Source organism: Bombus flavifrons, chromosome 1 (genome assembly GCF_040668555.2).
Source record: "Bombus flavifrons isolate JBK064 chromosome 1, iyBomFlav1_principal, whole genome shotgun sequence".
In the NCBI taxonomy this organism is placed as follows: domain Eukaryota; kingdom Metazoa; phylum Arthropoda; class Insecta; order Hymenoptera; family Apidae; genus Bombus; species Bombus flavifrons.
In genome coordinates, this window is record NC_138442.1 from 2,600,322 (window position 1) to 2,619,245 (window position 18,924).

General features: G+C 30.6%; 1 protein-coding gene across 3 annotated transcripts in view; it reads left to right on the top strand.

The window, feature by feature from the left end:
- The window catches only part of LOC138183904 (uncharacterized), an 81,457-nt gene that overhangs the window by 38,055 nt on the left and 24,478 nt on the right, over positions 1–18,924 (top strand). For 2 of the 3 annotated variants that reach the window (XM_069121424.1, XM_069121435.1), the window contains exon 3: positions 12,233–12,445. In XM_069121424.1, coding sequence (XP_068977525.1) covers positions 12,233–12,445 — 213 coding nt within the window. Of the gene's footprint in view, positions 1–2,231; positions 2,439–12,232; positions 12,446–18,924 lie in introns of those variants that run through there. The other variant, XM_069121445.1, reaches the window with a different exon arrangement.

Consider the following 18,924-nt stretch of genomic DNA (forward strand, 5'->3'; position numbering starts at 1 on the left):
AAGAAAAAATTAATCTAATCGATTTCAAATCAGGATGACTATTGATCAAATTTAAAAATAATATCGGCTGTAATTCCGCATGAAGTTTGGTAAATATGTATCATGGAATAAGATATAAAATCCTAAATACAGAATCTTAGCTTTAGGAAATCGTGCATTTGAAGATTACTGCTCCTTATACACGCATACCTATACATATAATAATTCTTTACTGATATTAGCTACAATATTCGGCAATTAATAGAACAATGTAAGTATAAATGATGTGTACAGCTGAGGCATAAATATATGTGCGTTTGCATACAGGGTGGTTGGTAACTGGTGGTACAAGCGAAAAGGAAGTAATTCTACGCGAAAAAAGAAGTCGAAAATATAGAATAAAAATTTTTCGTTTGAGGCTTCGTTTTCGAGAAAATCGACTTTGAATTTTCGCTCGGTACGCGTGCGGTACGTTATAACGGATCTCACTGTAGATCGTTGTCTCGATGGAAAAATTAAAAAAAAGAAAAAATTTATATTCTGTATTTTCGACTTCATTTTTCGCGTAGAATCACCCCCTTTCCGCTTGTACCACCAGTTACCAACCACCCTGTATATTAGAATCAGAAATGATCTATGAGCGAAAAGAAGACATTCAGCTCCTTTTAAACAGATCTTAAAGAATGTTGGTATTGGTTTGGATCAGATCAACGCTGTCGCCAACACGATCCAGAATTCTAGAAACAATGAAAATCTATTGTAGATACGATATAGAGGCTTGTATCTTCGCAATGCATGATTTTCCCAATCTAAGATTTTATATTTGAGGCTCGTTATTTCGTCCAATGACATCCACGAAATTTAGTATCGATCGACCAATGGTGTTATTTGGGATTTTATCTAAAATATTTAAATTAAAAAAATAACCTGTTATTAACATTTGACAAAAAATTATACAAATTCACATAAATGCATTGTCTAGGAACTTATTTTCTAAATATAATATATATTTAAAAATATATATTTATAAATATATAAATATATATTTATAAATATAAAAATATATATTTATAAATATATATTTTCTAAATATAAATTTCTATGAAAAATTATGAATATTAGCCAGTAACATAAAAATCAAAATCCCGCGGCCAGTAATATAATATGAAGAAACAAAAATATTCAAATCGCGTCCTTTTCGTATAGTCTTTGCATATCAATAATTTACACCATATATCACGTACAGTACAATACACATACATTACTTACTATATTACGTAAATGAATCACGCGAAAGAAAGAAACAGGAAGTTTCAAAAACTCCACTGTACTCACGTGTTCCACGTCCAAAGAAGTAAATACAACATCAATTTTCAACAATAAACGTACTGTTATATCCCAAAGATTTGAAAAGGCTCGGAGTTCAATAACAGGAATCGTTTTCCTTTGTTCTACGCTCGATCAGGATGTATCAACAAGTGCTGAAGCTGTTGATCGTTTTCTTCGATCTAACGTATTTGAATAACATGGCCGTGGAGACGAAACCTTTCGTAATAATCCGTAGAAGAAATAACTGTAAATTATGACGTATCCGCGTGTGTGTCGAGAGAATGTGTGTGGGAACGCGTGCGACGTGTACGCTAACTCAAAGGAATCGGTATGTAGGTTTAGGTCGAGAACGCATCAATTACACGTTCTGTGTGTAGTCTACCTGTTCACAGCTGCGCCCGGATAGAATGTAGATTGACTTCGTAATCAGATACTTTTTTAAATTGGCTGCTTGAATGCTTCAATAGTTTCCTTGAATAGAATTCCTTGGCTTCGTGATCGACTTCCCACCTTCAATATTCACGATTATGTGCTCTATCGAAAGCTTCCATCGAATTCCGATAATAAAAACTGAAACAATCCTTTTTTTCGGTAAATAGGATATCCGTCAAGCGGCTGCTAATTTATCGAGTGTGGTTATAAACGGTTTTCATTCCCTTTCCGTACTTTATCGAGTCAGACTCGCGATGAAGATTTTGGCTCAAACATAAATATCGCCAGTCTGACTCGTAACCAGATACTCGGGCCAAACGTAAACATAACAAGCCGAGCTCACGGACTGTTTTTTTGCCCATTACGATCGTGACTGAATGTTAGTTCCTGTCAGTGCCTCATGACAGTTAGTCACCATTCCTATCGTTGCTGCTACGAAGCAGTTCAATTATTAAAATTTAAGAAACCCCTTCAAAATGGGAGATACAAAAGTGTTAAATGAAGATAGTGATAACGAATCCTCTGATAGTGACGTGATTATGCCAGTCGCAAAGCGTGTAAGGCGTATGATTATACATGAGAATAGTGAAGAGGAAAGTACGACACGACAATTGTGGATTTGGCAAAAAGTAAAGAACACACCAATAGTTTGGAAGTATTCTGAACATCATGGAACAAAAGCGTCTGTTTTAAATAATGTAAGCGACAATCCAAGAATACTAGACCTATTCTTTACTACATTTGATAACAAGTTTTGTAAAGTATTGCGACTGTTTACGAGCATCAGTCTGGTCTGTTTAGCGCGCGTCGATGTCTACCGCTTGGGCCCGAGTTTTGTCGAACTAAATGGCACGGGGAGGGGTTAGGTTAGGGTTAGGTAAATAATTTCGGTTGTAGTTATCCTAATTAAATAGTTATATTTCTGGAAATTAATTTTTTTAGTTCTTATACAATACCTCCTTACTGATTAGAGTAATTCTAACGAAAAGTTATTTGAGTCAGTTTCTTATTTTTGATATGTTTTCTCGCTGGGCTTAAAATACGTAATATTTTCTCACTCTTTTGTTATTATACCAGAGACTAGTGATATTTTGTAACATATAATAGATTCGTGCAGACTCTAAGATTGAATTTTAAAAAGTGTTGAAATTAGGCGATTCAAATAACGCCAGCTTACTATACTCCGAGTGTTGTTCGTAGCATCGATTCATTGGAAATAAATGGAATTCTTTAATGATTCCTTTTGCCGGATTTACAGCGATGAACGAAAATATTGGCACAAATTGCTCTATAAAACTGTATACAAATTTATTTATTTACAAAATGGATTCTTTAAACTTCCGAGTTTGGAGTTTAAATACATATATTACAATTCATCATCATTAAGTAGTTTTGCAATAAAAAATAGTACGTAATAATTTATTTTTAAGAAAACAAAATTTTAGTCATTGCAAAAACTGATTTTAGAACTATTTTCGAAAAATAATGATTCTGGTAGTATAAGATAGAAAACATCATCATCGAAACAAAAGTTTCAGCTTCTTGTAATAATTAATCAGAATGAAGCTTTTACGTAATTGTTTTACGAAACGAAATCAATATCGGGATTGTTTTCAATCATTGTTTTTTATGTTCTATAAAGAGACTTACATAAAGAATCGTGTCGTTTTACAAATTCTCAGAATGTTGCAGGATAAGCTGGTCCGTGTCAATATTTCTGACCATGACTATATCTGCAATGACACTGGGATAAATTTCTCTTGAATGTTATTAAATGAATTTTATACATACTGTTTAATATAATAATAATAATAATCAAAATGAATATCAATTACTTCCTAGCCTTATGATTTGTTTTTTTATGATTTGTTGGCTACACTTGCCAGATCACTCCTGCATGGAATGCTGTGACATTAATATGAAACATAAAACATAACTTGAGTTAGTTAACATACTATAACTTGAATTTAATGACTTTTAATTTTTAAATTGAAATAAAATTCGTTTTATTATTTGTGTGTTTTTCAATTATAATCTATTATGAATGTAACTGGGAAATTTTTATGAAATAAGCAGTTGGATTATTATTATACTGGGTTGTTATTATGTTTATTACAAAATGTTTTATTATCAGATCTTGTTTTATGTAGTGATCGAGACCTTTGATGAATTATTGTATTGTGTATTACACTTATTCTTTATTGTTATATTTGCTCTAAGATTAGACAAATTTAAATAATCGTCGTAAAATGTCGTCATAAGTAATTAATGTAAATTAAGCAAGAATTAAGCTTAAATTAAGCAATTAAAAATATTTTTTATATGAATATAAAAAATTCTCTGTAGAAAGAATATCTATAAGGAATACAGTATGTCGATATATTAACAGTTCACTAAAAAATTGTATTACTTATGTACAGTACCTTTTCTTAACTTCATTTTATTTTAACGTTCTATTACCACAATCATATTTGTTAAATTGTTTTATTTTATTATTTAACTATTACTTAACAAGTTCAGAATTTTGCTCCTTCGCGGTTAGAATATTTTACAAAACTTACACAAAAGTATTTTGTAACATTTTTTTGTTATATTAAGTATAAAAAGCTCCCAATCATATTTTTGATATTATGTTCTTGAACTTTCGATATGTATACTGTTACATAACGAACGTGTGTCGTTTTAAGGAAGGGAGATAGACGATTGTATTTATAAATCTTGATTTATTTGAAAGTGATTAGTATGTAAGAACCAGTATGCCACTATGACTGAATTTAGAAAAGCGTTCAAGGAAAACCTTCTTTGTCCCTATATAGCGTTAGCGGATAACATTTCCTTTTTAGATTTCTTTCACGTGCAAAAATAATGATGTTACTTTAAACTACCAATCATACGTTTGGTGTGTTAACAACACAGAAGCAATTCATATAAATTTAAGAATTTACGTGTCAATATATTTCATCGGTAATTATAATTTATTTTTATCATTTAGTAAAAATGTTACTGTTACGAAGCGTTTAAAAACTTGAATAGAAATTTACAAATCTTCGATGGTAAATCGATTTACTTAAAATGTCTAAACTGAAAAATCGATATAAAGTATATGGAGCTGAAGTAGATGATATCTTAAAACAGTTATGTATTAAGTTATCATGCCGCAGCTCATAACTGTAGCTATAATTAGATTGTAACTCATCGCTTTTTATCTACGATATTTAAAACTTTAACAGTTAGGAACATGGTATGGTTTGTAGTGTGTAGCAAGTAACGTTATAGCAGACTTGTTTTCTGACTAATATCTTCTGCACAATGCATTTGCTGTCTCATTCATACATCTTCAATTGTTCTGCAAGTATATATTTTAAGGTCGTGGTAACAGATTATACTCACGAATCCGTAAAAATGTCTTGAGACAATGCTAAACAATACTCTGTGATTCAACGTTAAGACATTTACTAAATCTTTTCTATGCATGAAAGAATCGTATCAAATATTTAAGCTACATTTTAAGCAAATCAATCTTTTCAACATATTTATACATCGCATGAATCGAATATTTTTAATAATATTTATCCTAGATATTGTTACTCATAAAATTATGGCGTTATTCATTTTAGATATCATTACTCACGAAGCTACAAAGTTATTTATTTTATACATGTTTACTTATTAAACTATTAAAGTAAGATCTGAAGTTATTAAAGCATTTTATTTCAAATATTGATACCGAGAAAGTTATTTTTTTTATAGGATTTGCAACTTATTATTTTTATATAATACAATCAAAATCTCAATCTTCTCCAATATGTTGAGTATCATCAATTTTACGTCTCTACTTCTACATTCACTACAGACGCCATTAAAGAGATTCTCTTTGCGACACTGTCTGCGACTATAATTTCTTGCTGTCGCTTGAATAAATTAGCGACGCCGATTTATAGGGGTCGACCAGGATTAACCTTGATCGCCTGAAGCAAAATAGGCCTTAAATCTTCTACAAAATATTTAGGATTTTTATTCGTCTTCTACAATTATGATTTATATCGTACTATTATACTAATATACCAATTTATTTGCATAGTATATAGTAGATATAGTAACATTCCATTGAAATAATTTTAGTTTGCATGATTTAAGCCGACTTGCTAAATAATTACAAGAAAATAAACTAAATAAATTAAATAAACGCTGATCATAGTAATATTCTACAAAATATACACTACCATCTTTCTGAGTTTAAATTAACTTTTATTCTTTTTTTCGTCGTACTTCATTTTAGAAAATTTCATAAATGGAAAGGTAGAAAAAGTAAATAAAAAGTAAAAATTATTTACATTTTACAATAATGAATTAATTATTTCATGACATCAATGTCTCTACTTAACATATTTATTAACTTCCAAAACATACATTTGTTTATTATATTTAACATTTTTAGGTTTCAAGCTCTCACGATGGTGAGATATGACATTAGTTTCGCTGGAATAGTCGCGTAACTTGTAGTTGCACTTTGTACCAACGTTTCGTAAACATCGTAGTCTATTTCTTTAGGCTAGATCTGAAATTTCTGAAACCCAGTTTCAGGTACACGTGCAGCAGGTACGCGATTGTTCCTGTGAAATCAATATCGTGATATACTTAATACATCCATTCACTATCAACAGCATTTACTATCAATTTACATAAAAAAGTCTATCAGAAGATTGACAAGTTGCAATGTGATCTTTAATTATAATTCTATTTATAATTGGGCACTAACTGTTAATTAATGTGGGTTTGGGGTTGATAATTAATCAATTCACACAGATTCGATTTTTCTTTCTATATTTCTCCGCCTCGTACAACGCATCTTAACACACAGGATACACTTAGTCTATTAACACGTGGTCGACGTCTAAGACAAAAGAGCGTCGTTAGAAGTCGTACCAACTTAGCTTGTAGTAACTAGCGATCATGCCAACTTAACTGTTCTCAACACTAACATACTCATTTCGCAAATTTGTGATTTTTGTATCTAAATTAACGCGAAAGTACTGTTGGTAGGAAATCGTTATTTTAAAAATAATCAATATCTTATCTATATTTTAGTAGCTATTAAATAAATTCATGTATATTAATACATTATTGCGATGCGTAAATAAAAATTCCGAGGTATTATATTGTAAACTGTATTTAATTACAGTCACTCAAAAGTCATCGCACATTCCATTCTTATCGAAATAAAATGCCAAAGAATTTCATTGAAAACATAGTACAGTCTATGCCAAGTTGATTAAGGGCTATATTAGTATGATTTTATAAGTTAAGAAATAAATACGTTAATACGCTTCATAAACATGTTATATAAGCTTTTATTTAACCCTTAAATGGATACTGTTACCATTTGGTAGCATATTTATATTTCCTAATACAGACACAACGCTTATTGCATTATGTATTCGAATAAAGTATATAAAATTAGAAGATAAAATATCAGCTTAAACGAATAAATATACAAATTAACAAATGAACTACTTTTGTTTTAGATTGTTTTCTGTAGATATTATTTTATTATATTATTTATATAAAGAACAAGATTTATACAATATTTTATATAATCAACAAGATAAACAATTTACCACACTTTCGCAGTGATTAGTCTGCTATATATTCTACATATTGTATACATAGTTATTTCTAAGTAAAATAATGTAAAAATAAGTAAAATAATCTTTTAACTGTTTTCTATGGCCTTATAATATAAATTAGCAATTTCAAAAATACTATTCTATTTGAAAACATCAAATTTCAAGAATTAAGTAAGAATGGCCCTTCTATAAGATCTATAAAGACTTTTGTAAAAGATTAAAACATAATGTAAGTTTCTAAAGTAGATTAGAATATAAATATCTGACATACAATCGAATATATAATGAGTATGTAACATAAGGTAAGTTAATTAAGATACATTAAACTATACAACGGGTATGTAGGATAATGTAAGTTTCTAAAATAAATTAGAATGGAGTGGTTGATAATGAAATGAGCCGTTCAGAAACCACATTGATTAACAGCATAAATTGAAATGTACAAGAAAGTGATGATGTTGCAAATGGTATCGTCGTTTCTCAAATCTAGTTGAAAAAATTCACCATTATTGATATGATTTCTTTGTGATAAATGAATTTATGGAATTAGTACGTTTCTCTAAATTAATCTCGAAATTGTCAATAATAAATTAAGAAACTAATGAAAAGTTGAATTGGAAATATGAAAATGGATGGCTGGTTGGCGATACAAGGATTGACCTTGACGGCAATCAGGCACGCGGCTAAAGGGACGATCTCGTTTCGACGCCGTATGTGCGTGGAGGACTTACCGAGATCGAGGCAATGCCAGTTAGCGCCGATAAAATTCTCACGTTACGGTACAGTAAAACTACCGCAAGCCCGGTAACTTCTTCGCGAATGTGCACCGCTCGGCGAGCACAAAAGTTTCCGAACAGCATCTGCGTGCCGTCTGGCTGTTCACCCGTGCAATTTGCCTCACGCCCGACCTTCTTTTTACTTAATGAGAATGGCAATGAGCCGCTGGGATTTTCTCAGAACCTTGTCGCTCGCTCCCTCGTCCTTCGGCCACGGTGACGAGTTAATCATATCTTAAACTTTGCTCGCATTAATTGAGTTGCTTGCATTCAGACGACTTGCATGTACTTCATGTTCCCATAAGTCAAGTTAAGTTATTTAACTTGAAATTACTTGAGTTCAAATAATCTGATTTGAAGTAGGTGGCTAATAGAAAATGAGCGAGTAGTTAACATTATAGCGAGTATTAATCAGCCTATAATATGTGTCGAAATGTATCATTTATAAATCATTATAATTAAAATGGAACGATGAACAAAATATATAATCGTGTTTCCACCTCAATGAAAGTTAACATTAACTTGTAAAAAGTAGCTAGTTGAAATCTATCATCTTGATGGATTTTGTTGTTTTTATGTTAATTACATTAGTGACGTCGATAATGTGTAAATTGTTATTTAATTCCTTTTTCATCAATAAAGAATTGCGAAAGGAAGAAGGCTATCGTATGCAACAAAATTCATAAATATTTATCTTTCAATTTGTCACTTCTCGACATGAAAGCTTTGATTTCAAAAAGCTTCATTGCAAAACTTTGCTTATTATTATTATTTAGTTTTCTTTTACTCAAAAAATGGAAGAGGCTAGAGGAATATTATGCAAAGGTTATAAATAAAATATTTATAATCTCTCTTTTGTTGAAACAGAATTTTTGATTGGAAAAGACTTTGCTGCAAAAGTGTGTAGAAGTTGTTGACTGATCCTATCAGGAAGGTCTTGGAGTACATGGAGATCATACATCTACATAACTAATAACTACAAATAGGAAATTATAAATAACAATATGTTACATAGTTTTTTTTAAGTGAAGGATTTTAACTCCATTTGAGAAGATGGAAAAATGGTATTCAAAAAACTTTAAAACGACAGGTTTACATTAGCAAAGTGATTTCAATTTACTTGAGTCACATAACTTTGTAATTGTTAATTTTGGTTTTCTAAAGCGAGTGAGCTTTACATATACTTCATTTTAGGCATCTACATAATTTTTGTTAAATCTCGTTCAGAACAGTCAAGTCACTTTGGCAATCACGGTGGCAATTATATAATTTCAATGGTTTGAAATGAATTTGATGTAATTTGAATTCTTTAATTCAATTTTTCTAGTCTTCTTCTCAATACCAGGGAGAAATTTATTACTTGGAAATATAGAAAAAGACAGATATTTTTTTAAAACACAGGAATCTAAGCTTCAAACGTAAATACTGAGTCACTCGAATTCAAGTAACTTAATCTGAACAAGATCGTAGCGTTAATACGATTGGAAATAACGTGTTGTTCAGAGTTCCAGCTGTGGACGCAGCAGTGGATCAGCCAGCAATTAGTTCTATTGTAATACTGCTGATTAGTTGTCTTCAATACTAAGGGATAGCGGAGAATGAGACGTTGGACATAAGTATTTGAGAACGCTCGTTAGTATGTAGGACGTTAATTAATAATGTTAAGTAGATCAGAGCATGAGATTGCGAACAAGAAGATTCTCTCTATTTTTAATTCTACTTTCGATGTTTTACTTTGTTTTTGTTCATGGGTAATGTGTATATAGTGTACGTAATTATTCTTTGGGACTATTGGAAATGTTTTCAATCTATCATTAGATTATTACTTATGTGAACTTCAATATCAATTTTAGTTTTCATAATGGTGCCATATTGTTAGAGATTTTCAAATAGTGAATTGATTAAAATCCATTTTTAATTAAATATTGATAATATCAATATTTCAGTAATTATCAGTAATAATATAATAATATCAGGACGAGTGAAATATATTATTAATGATTTATTCGTATCGATGAATTAAATTTTTCGTGCACTATAGTCAAAATTGTATTTAACTTCTCTTGTTATTGCTAATTCGTAACATTTTGTATTTATAGTCATATTTTCTACAGTAAATGACTATATTTTAAACATACGACTCCATTTGAAAAATTAAATTTCACATAGAAACAGTTGCATCTGGCACCGCATAAAAACTGTATTCGGTACACTATCGAACTACATTTGGTAGATACTCATATATTACCATTACCACATAGGTATTATATACAGGGTGGTTGGTAACTGGTGGTACAAGCGGAAAGGGGGTGATTCTACGCGAAAAAAGAAGTCGAAAATATAGAATAAAAGTTTTTCGTTTGAGGCTTTGTTTTCGAGAAAATCGACTTTGAATTTTCGCTCGGTACGCGTGCACTTTATCACGTCTCGTTATAACGGATCTCACTGTAGATCGTTGTCTCGATGGAAAAATTAAAAAAAAAATTTTTATTCTATATTTTCGACTTCTTTTTTCGCGTAGAATCAGTCCCTTTCCGCTTGTACCACCAGTTACCAACCACCCTGTATATTACCATTCGTTATTGTTTAAATTCATTATCTAAATTAAACAGTATCGAAATTATATCAACATTCACAAGTTGAATAATTGGAGAAAAAATTAAAAAACGTAATTTAAAAAAAAAAAATAAAAACGTAAACGATAAAACGTAATTAGAAGTAGAAAGAGCAAGATCATCAGATCTTCCTCTAAGAGATTGGTTAGTGTATCACAGATCGGTCTCAATTTTAATTGAGCTGCCTATACAATTGCTACTTTAAGTAATAGATATAATGCAGTGAATAAATGATCTGATAGTCACTCGTTAATCGTCAAGATCGATTAAAATCAGGTATAACTAGTTTTAAGCTATACTAGAGCCTGTAGTAATTATGTATGGGTTAATGTAACATTTCGCACATCACGAGCACGTGTTTTAAGTACCGCAACTAGGGCGGGGCACTGTGCAGTGTATAGCATTGAATGCAGTTCGTAACTATGAACGCAGAAACCGCATAGGAGATGCGCAAGAAAAGAATAAACCACTCTTCCTGTCGCGTGTCTCGTGGTTTATTATTTCATTCGGTCGACGAAATCCTTCAATGGAATTTTTAATCTTTTCACACTAGCCTTGCGTGTACTACACAAATTATTAACTAACTTGATAATACATACATGTGTTTTCAAAATCGCCACACTATTCTAGTGCATTGTATCACTCTTACAAAAACATCACAGAAGGTATGTTTCTATTATTAATAATTCGTAAAGACAAATTTCTCTCAACGTTTACAAAATTTCCACTCTCAAACTTATTGTATTAAAAATGAAAAACGAAATCTTTATATAAGCAGGTATTAGTTAGGTCAATTTATGTACATACTTAGTGTAGAGGTTATGTGAAGAGGATGTACGTGCGTGAGAATTAATGACGAGATTACTCGTTGTTGTAACCGTCGAATATATTTAAATCGATAAATTAATACACAGCCGTAAACGTAAGTCGTTGGTACGAAGTATAAATCGCAGAATAGAATCGCGGAATAAATACTCGTAAAGGCTCGTCGCGTAACTTGATAGACGCTCGTAAGATACTCGGAAATATTCTCGATGCTGTTAGATACTCGATATGTACTGTCGTTCGCGATCGTGTTCGTTTATTTATACTGGTCGGGGGAGAGTCGGAAAATTGAAATTCGTCTTGATTCGACGGTTGCACGTAGCGGTGACATTGTTTTTGCCCGGAGTTTATTTGTCGTTATGTTTCATGCGTCAAGGCTAAGTCAATGTCCTGAGGCAAAACAACAGCACGCGTCGCTCTCGACTCGCGTCGTCCTTTGACTCCTGTGCCGCTACATTAGTATTGAAACAGAACACTTATGAGCACATTAACATTATACGCCTTTCGTCAGGAGATTTATTCTCAACCTTAAAATAAATTTTCGAACTTTTTGCTAATATACAAAGTGAAATTAAGTGAACAACGGCTAAATAAAAAATTGAATTTAAATTCGTTCCTAACACTTACCATATTTTTCTTTTGATTACAGTGCTAAATGTTGCCGGAGGTAAAGCTCCTATGCAATCAAGCAGCTCAGATGGTGGAATTCCGCAGCGTGCTGTTGATGGCAGCAGTGGACAAATTTATACCCCTCAAACTTGCACCCTTACAAGACCAGAGCACAGGCCGTGGTGGTACGTGAACTTGCTTGAACCATATATGGTGCAACTCGTGCGGTTGGATTTTGGCAAACCGTGTTGCGGTAAGTAATATAAAAGTCATCTTTATATTAACATTTATTTGTGCGTTGTCGACTATTACTTATAACATTAGCACTTCTAGTAATCAATGAGCGATTACTTTTTATTATTTCATAGAATAATAAATTCTGTCGATGTTTAATATTTTTAGAAAGATTTGTTTGTTTCTGATTATTTGTTTAGCTGCGTCATTGATATATGTAATATATCGTTAGTGACATAAAACGTAAATATATTTCTATGTTTTCGAGAATATCAATCAGATATAAATCTAGTGAGATTTTTAATTTCGTTCCTAATATGTGCCTTTATTAACAATAATTACTAGAATATTTGCAATGTAAAAACAAAGAAATGTTCCACTATTTATTCACGTTCATTGGTTTCTGTTTATATCAAGATCATCTCTTATTGTTAATATAGAAACAAGATGCTAGTTGAGGCCAAGTTCTATTCTTGACCTTGATTGATACTCATTGTGAGTTATGTTTCTCGTTTTTAAACGGAAGATTTCAGTCGTTATGTTTTGTATTTTATCTCATGAATCGAGTTTTATAAAACATAAAAATTCTTGCTGTTACTATAAAAATCCATAAAAATCTCTGTACAAATTCAAAGATCGCAACATTTTTAATTTAATACAAATGAAATTTCGAATTAATATTTTGATATGAATAATTGTTTTGTCTGAAAAAAGTCGTTTCATTTATTTATTTCACTATACGAAAATCTAATAAACCTAGTTGAAATTTACTAATCAACAAATTGAAATATTAAAGTATCTTTTTCTATGAATTATGCTCTACGAACATTTCAAATTCCAGTTCACACGTAGTTTTATATACGATATATATGTTTAAACTTGTACAATAAACTTGTGCAATATAAAAATAGATTTTTTGTGTGCCATATTATATAAATATTAATGTTTATATATATGTCGGAGATGAAGGGCCTGTTAGAATTTTTGGGAGGATCCCTAATACTTTAGTCTACACTATTTATTATAGCTGTACTTAAATAATAGAACTTAGAAGTAATTGTTGTGATACGATCTGATTATGTTTGCCCGAGATTTGCGACGGTGGGCTTGGGCTCGTGGTGACACAACTGGTCGCCGAACGTAGCCACGGTCACGGGGTGAACGTTTTTACCTAACAGAGAAGTGCCAATATTGTGGGACATACGTTGTATTAACAATCAAACCCCGGGCAGGAGCAATGTCAGCTCTACGCGGGTCTGCCTAGCAACGGCGGCTGGAATTTTGTTGGTATCCCCGGCCAATATGCAACGAACAAACGCGATCGTAAGGAGAGGAAAATTTCCATCAGTCTTTTATTCTTGCGATCACCTTGGAGAGTTTGCACATCGTCTTTACGTGCATTATTACACCGAGCGTCACAGCAAACGTTACTTTGCGCTTCAAAATATATTCTACGTTTAACAAAGAGTTACCCCGTTGACCGTGGATTCGTTATTGAACCTAAGAACATTGTCACTAATATCTCGGGTGTTTAATCACCACGGTTATTTGTCAAACTTTGTAAAAATCAATATTTATACCAGTAAATATAATCTCTATCGTACGACAACGATGGCTAGTCCGAATGAAGATTCGTTACACGCCCATAAACCCAACGATAACGACATGAATATATAAAACAATACATAAAAGACACAGACATAGGCATAGAAATTTATGAAGCATTCACAAATGACTGACACTTATGAACACATAAAAATTTGAAAGCAAAACAAGGACGAGGAAAGGCAGTAACAAGTAATACGTACCTATTAGTAGTGGACGAAAATTAGATTAGCAATAAACGATTTAATATGCGTGTTTCCTCGTTTCACCGTTAAGTTAAACGTTTTCTAAAGTTTTCTCTAAAAATGAGAGAATTTCTAAGTAAAAATAGAACGCGATTATGTAGTAAAGGTTTGAAGACTATATCAGAATTAAGAATAAATCACTTTGATGAATCGTTAGTGAAATGGATCAGAAGACGCAGAGAGCTGGTACTTTAGGCGATCTACCGGACAGTAGAGTTTAATCCTTCTAATACGATGGAACGCCACTTTCATTTCAATGACGCGATCTCCCGGCTTTCTATCGATAAACCGGCATCGCCAGCCAATTACGGGGTAATAACGGCGCTTTGTGAGCGAAAATTTTCGCGATCTAATACTCTGAAGGCGAGCGTAATAACGAACAAGGCGAGCATGAAATACACCGTTAGCGTAAACGCCGCGGCAGATCGACACTTTCATTCATGCCGATGTAGATTTTATCTTCTGCTACAATTTCCAGGCCATTGTACCTTGCCACAGGTGTGATTATCGATCCTTGTCGAATTCAGAAGTTATTATACTACGACCATATATCTACGTAGTATTGTAGTATTATAGTAATATAATTTAAATGTTATTCAATTAAAGAAAAATATATAGTGGTTTCTTTTCATTTTTTTTTTTTTTTAGTTCTTACGTTGCAAAACTGTAAATTGTACTGTAGTAAAAGCAATAACATATCTTTTGGTTTTAAGAAATTATGGATGTTATAGAATTAGCTACTATATTTTATTTTTATTTGAAGAAATAATTATTTTATTTTTATGTTATTTAGGTTTCATATTTATATATAGTCATAATTGATGATACTTTATGTAGACTACATTGTTTGGAATTCTTATTTTGTTATTTTTGTTTCCTTAGATTTTCAAATTTTACTTTTATTAATTTTTTTCCAAATATGTACTTACATTACATGCTTACATTACATTACATGCTTTTGAATTTGTTTTGAGAAAGTGGATTTGATATGTAAATATAAAGATTTGATGAAAAATTTGATAAAATTGATAGATATTAGTTCTTATTATCTTCCTCAAAGTTATAAATATTTTCGTGAATATTTTGGAATTCATTTATTTTCTATATCATTATGTTTCTTGAAAGTTATATATATCGAGCTATTTATACCTTTCAACTACAGATTTACATATTTTTAACATTATCACATACTTTCCAGCATTATCATATTTGGTTCTGTTATTCTATCATGATTATATCATTTTATCAATCTGTTTGTAACGGTATATAACAATCTTCCTCTTTCATAGGAGAAAAAGAATCCAAATATACACAATACAAGATAAAATTTTCTGAGAAAAAGTCTGTAATACGTATGTGAGTACATCATAAATGCGAATTCGTTTTAGTAAAACGTAAAAATTTTTATTTCATTTTAATATTTTAATTTCCTTACAATTTTTATATCCTCAATATAATATTATTGACTGCTATTTCCATCATTCATGATTAATATTTACATATCATCATTCAAGTAAATTAGAAGCCACACGTAAAATCAGGGCGAAACGCCTTAAATTTTAATATTTTTATTTCCTTATAATTATTCTACCCGCAATATAATATTATTGACTACTATTTCCATCATTCATGATTAATATTTACATATCATCATTCAAGTAAATTAGGAGCCACACGTAAAATCAGGGCGAAACGCCTTAAATTTTAATATTTTTATTTCCTTACAATTTTTGTATCCGCAATTATTGACTACTATTATTATTGACTACTATTTTCATTATTCATGATTAATATTTACATATAATTACATATCATTTATTAATTATTAATATTTACATATCATCATTCAAGTAAATTAGAAGCCACACGTAAAATCAGGGCGAAACGAATGTGCCAATTTCAGTGATAGGTAATAAAACGAAATAAAGTATGCAAGGCAGCGTTTCAAGTCACAATTACTCCCGAACGAATTAACATATATGCATAAAGAATAATCGGTCAAAGGAGTGATGCATTGTTTTCTAGCAATAAAAAGTGAAAACACTCTCGCTATCACACTGGAAAGTTTCTAGAAGTTTTCACGTACCAATAATACTTACGGTCAATAATAATAGAGTAAACGAAGGAAGAAAAGAAAAATGATGTGCGGATTTTACGGCCTCATTTAAAAGATACGATATGATTTTACGTTTCGATTGCTACCATTGATCGCATCGACACACTTTTTAAGTAGAAAGTGCCAATTAATTACCGTAAAATACCTTTTAGTAGTATTCCGACTTTATTAAATATTGCAAGGAAATTATTTTATCTTTTGCAATTCTTGTATATGTATTTAACTTTTTAACAATGTATGTTTAAAACATTTAAATTACTTACTTTATATTCAGAGCTGTATTTTTTTTAATATTGGCATTTCTCTGTTATACGTTTGTTCAATTGTCAATTGCCGATGAATTAAATATTAACTGCTAACTAAATAATTTAAACTCCCTAGAATAAATTTTAGTCCAACTATTATTACGAATACCTTTATTTAAATATTTATCGTAATGTAAAACATTTAATGCGAAATGGCAAAGCGTAACATTATCTCAAATCATTTTAGTCACCTTAAATTAGATTAAAATTTCTAAAGTTCTTTTTTAATTTTCAGTAAGTTATTTATCTTCCTTTTAAAAATCTTTGATGTACGGTTTTGCTCTGAGGGAAGGGACACCTCGCTTTGCTCAACGAACTTTCGGTTCCTCTAAACTTCGACTTTATTAAACTATCATTAACTTTATTATAAAATGGAGTCGTTACAATTTTTATAAAGTATTCCAGCGTCTTTTATTACGTAAACTATATTATACTTGAGTTTATAATGGACGACTATTGACCATTACATGCCGATTTTCGTTAGAATATTGCCAGAAATTTCTTTTACGACGGGTCATTAGACTTTTACGATCCCGCTTATTATTTTCTTGTTGTACAAGTTCCGCAATTCTGTCATGGCAAAGAGTAGATTTGCTTATGGTTAAATGTAATGGCAGTCTATATAACCGATCAAACAAGGGAGACTTTCACCGTTAAACAAAATGCTTGATAATAGCGTCAGACGCGCTGTTTATACGGAAATAAAGAGTGAGAGTAGCCACTCTATTATTCTTGGAAGGAATTCGCTGCACTCTTCCTCAAAAAAATAATTTTCATCCTTTCACGAAGTAACAGTACGTGCATTGGACGTACTGCATTGTATAATAACGAGTTAAAGATGTATTATCAACGATTAAACGTAGTTTATGGAATTATTTGAGATTTGCTACCTGTTTTCTGTTTGCTTGAAGTAGGTAATACGTATTTTTATATTTTATATTTTGATTTATAAATTACATTTGATATAAAATTTGTATCTTATACAGTTTATATTTTATATATAAAAATATTAATTTAATATTAATTATATAATATTAATATTATATTATGTTATAAAATATACATTATAAAATAATATTAATTATATATTAAAATAAGAAAAAAATATCATTACACTATAACCTCCGCTTGTGAATCGCTTGTAAATAATAAAATATAAAACTATAGGAGTTTGGAAGGAAATTGAAAGCTTCTTAAAGAATGATAAGTCATAAATTAATTATACAGTTAAAAGTACAGTATTTATATTGGAAGCATAATCATGATGCAAATATTTCACTATATTCGGTATAAGCTCTGTTCTATTATCAATAATCAATATATATTTATTTAAACACATACATATACAAGGTAATGTAATACATATCCTTATACAATTATATCTCGTATTTTCTTTCATACCACACTTACAATTTTAACTGATTAGTCTAATAAATAAATATTATAACTCGAGTGAAATGAGGAAACCATTTCGAATTTAATAAGTTCGTTCCACTACTTCCTTCAATAAAGCAATCGAGTATATTATTTCATTAAGTTACAAAAATGCCATTCATGCAGGCAAATATGCTACCGTCCAAACAATCCAATACCTTGTTTATTTAACATTTAAACATTTGTTTATTGATTATTGATAAAATCTGCAATACATTTTTTTTATTATTATCGTAATTAGAATTATTTTGGTTTCCAAAACCAAAGAATAGTTGATTTCAAGAAAGAAAGTAACATGCGATGATAGAACTGACGACCATAGGTGTTCGCTTTATGAAACAATTTTATTATCTGGGAAGTTTTCTATCTTCTGATTGTGTAATTTTTAAGCTACATATTATGAGATTTTTCTATTTTAAAAGCGTAGATATTATCAGATTAGAAATTTAAGAAAAAATATACCAGCCTTAATTTTTGTAATTGTCGCGATTAATTTCACCAAGATCAATTATATACTTAATTGTAAGATGTGTCTCATAAGTTCCTTAACGAATAACATAAATTTGCAATTTTTTACTTTCAGAAAATAATTGCAAGTTATTAATTGTTAATTCGTATTTATATCTTAATAAGATTCACATACAGCCAATCACAAAAGTCTACATACATCTATCTTTGGCGATTTCATGCGTGCCAAAAAGATTGTAGGTTTATAACGTATATAAAATATAATATTATATGATGTGTATTAGACATTCTTTTACTTTCTTTTTTAATTTGCGATATAAATTGC